At 31.5% G+C, this 2,863-nt stretch overlaps 1 protein-coding gene across 1 annotated transcript; it reads left to right on the forward strand.

The window, feature by feature from the left end:
- Positions 1–208: 208 nt before the first annotated feature.
- LOC109591148 (ankyrin repeat and SOCS box protein 3-like) lies at positions 209–1,677 on the forward strand. The gene is made up of 3 exons (XM_020006944.1): positions 209–299; positions 1,389–1,484; positions 1,557–1,677. Exons 1-3 carry the CDS (start codon positions 222–224, stop codon positions 1,668–1,670), a joined length of 288 nt encoding a protein of 95 aa, XP_019862503.1. The 5' UTR covers positions 209–221; the 3' UTR covers positions 1,671–1,677.
- The last annotated feature ends 1,186 nt before the right edge of the window (positions 1,678–2,863 follow it).

The raw sequence follows: 2,863 nt of genomic DNA on the forward strand, positions 1-2,863 counted from the left end.
AACATAGTAAGTATGAACCCATTTATTAAAGTTACTCAGACTGTTTTAGGGGGGAACTTAGAGTAGGGAGGGGATTTCCCCCTTTCCCACCCCCTGTATAGTAGTGTAGTACATGTATAGCATAAATGAAATGAGTTGAGAGGATGAAAGCATTTTTATATAATATGAAGTGTATACATGGGCATTCAAACTATTTTATTATTTAGAATGAACCACTCACTATGGCAGCAAGTAAAGGACATCATGATATAGTATCTTTATTGCTCTCTAAAGGAGCTGATCCAGACACTGTAGATAAAGTAAGTATTGGGTTTTTTATGTACATGTATACACATCACAAAATAGGAGCTACATGTATGTGGTGCTGTAATTTAGCCAGTTTTTCATTAATTACTTCATGTTCATTAAATGTACTTCATGTTCATTAATGCATGTACATTAGAATAGCAGAAACATGTTGTTTTTTGTCGACTTGAGCATAGCAACAAATAATTAACACTTAAATAATTTATTACTATCTAATACCACACCTGTTCATAATTTAATTGATTACTTTACTTGTTCCAAAGATGATCTTGTACTTAATTTATAGTTTTGCCTTCTTGTATCACATTTAACGGCAGCTACATATCAGCATGCACATCAGAAATTTGTAGTTTGTAAGTTTAATGAGTATTAATAATGATTGATTACGAGTTGTAATTGGAGCTAGATATACATGTATTTATGGAGGAAGTAGTTGTAATTATTAGATTATTATCTTTTTTACAAGTTTTCACCTGTAGTTTACAGTACATGTGAAAGAAATAATGTGTCCTACATGATCTCAATTTTAGTGCAGTGCTAAATTTTAATAAAAAATTAATGATTTGTCATTAGTTAAAAGTTTTGGCAGTAATTGGATCAGTTGTGATAAAAATTATTATAGTGTGCTTTGTACTTGTAATGATCAGTAATCACAAGAACCATGATACATTTCTGCTTGTGTACTCAAGATAGCAATTGCTCAGGTTTTCTCAGCCAAATTTTTTGTTCTCTAATTAAGCTCCAAAATTGAATATTAAACCTAGGAAATTACAAAAACACATGGAGTAGATGAGTGCAGTTCCTTCACACAACAAAAATTATGCCACCAAGTTGAATTCCCCACCCAATATAAAGTTTAACCTGACAAAGAGCCACTATACAGTAATTAAGTTTGGCTTGTGTCACTGTTTCTTGTTACTGCATTATGTTCACTTCATTAGTTCATGTCCATATTATGTGTAGTGTAATGTAACATTCTAAAACACACTATGTATACAAGTATGTACATGTATATGTACATTGTATATACATCTCCTTGTGTTTAACTTTAACATTTGCATATTCTTACATTGTTACTATAGTTTAATTCACCACTGATTGAAGCAGCAGCAAAAGGACATTATCAAGTGGTGGAACTTTTATTAACCAAAGGAGCTGATCCAAACTTAACAAGTGAAGTGAGTTACTAACAACATGATAATATATAGATAGTTATAAAATTAAACTTAGTATAAATCTTACATGTTTAGTATACTGGTACACCACTGACTGTAGCAGCAAAAAAAGGAAATCATCTTGTAGTTGAACTTTTATTATCCAAAGGAGCTAATCCAAACATTACAAATGAAGTGAGTGTTGTATAGCAGGAAACTTTGGAGGAAATTAAATTTGGCGAGTTTGGCATTTTGATAGCCATTCGCCAAAACAAAAATCTGCCATTTTGAGCCATTATGTTGTTGCGTTGTAATAATAAGAAATTAATTTACAAAACTCAACTGTAAATGTATGTGTTAACACACTTAATAATAACAGATGAGAGTTAGAGTGGAAGAGACAGTGAATATTAATAATGATGAAATTGATAAGCACAATATGTATGTGAGCAAGATATGTGTGTGATTATAGACTTATCGATTGGGGTAGTCGAGAGAATTGAATGAGAGTCAGATGAGAGTCTGATAGGAGATCGAAAGGAGGTCAAGCATTGAGAATTTGAAGATGATGAGTGTTCGAGAATTTAGACTAACAGACTAGGACTAAGACTAACTGAATTACAATTGGGTTCTTCCTTAAATAGTAGTGCATGTGGTTATTAAATTAAAGTTAAGTTATTAGTTGTAAATTATTATTGAAGTAAATTAACACTACAATGTGCATGCTCAATGGCACATTGCCACAAATTTGCCAGATTAAATTTCGCCAATCACCAAAATTTAGCAATTTGCCAAGTTTAACTCCCTCCAGAATTTCCTGTTATATAGTATAAGTATTGACAATTTAATTATTTATAATTGCATCATTGTATTTGTTTCAGACATGTAAACCATAATATAATGTTATATTACTTGTGTAGTGTTCTTTTTATATTATAATGAAAATAAATGTTTTAGTTTATGCATGTATGTTCAATTGTACATGTGCTGCCATAGATCAGGAAATTTTTGTGTTAAAAATAATTGCTGTAATTTTTTTAAGTTTTGTTATTTTTGTTGGTTGACCAATCCATGAAATTTTTTAACATAAAAAATTCTGGATGCATCATAAACTGGAAACATGGCTATTTACTCTTGATACGATGGACAGGAAGTTGCTCATGACAGCACTGAATTAACAGCATTGAAGGACGTACAGCATTGAGTGGAAGTTTTAGGACTTCTTTGTGATGAGTTTATGTAGACACAGTTGATGACTTAACAGCTTACTAATTAATCTTAGTATCTTTAATCAGAGCCAATAAATGAATAAACAAGGGAGTGAGAGAGAGAACTGAGAGGTCTGAGGGAGAGACAGACTGAGGGTTCAATTTATAGTCTAGCTACAGAATGTTCTAGAAACA

The sequence above is a fragment of the Amphimedon queenslandica genome, unplaced genomic scaffold, assembly GCF_000090795.2.
Source record: "Amphimedon queenslandica unplaced genomic scaffold, v1.1 AMPQUscaffold_8847_Cont19213, whole genome shotgun sequence".
NCBI classification, from domain to species: Eukaryota; Metazoa; Porifera; class Demospongiae; order Haplosclerida; family Niphatidae; genus Amphimedon; species Amphimedon queenslandica.

Coding starts and splice junctions, on each gene's coding strand:
- LOC109591148 (XM_020006944.1), top strand. CDS start 222: ATGGCAGCAAGTAAAGGACATCATGATATAGTATCTTTATTGCTCTCT. Junction 300..1,388: donor ATCCAGACACTGTAGATAAA/GTAAGTATTGGG, acceptor TTGTTACTATAG/TTTAATTCACCACTGATTGA. Junction 1,485..1,556: donor ATCCAAACTTAACAAGTGAA/GTGAGTTACTAA, acceptor TTACATGTTTAG/TATACTGGTACACCACTGAC.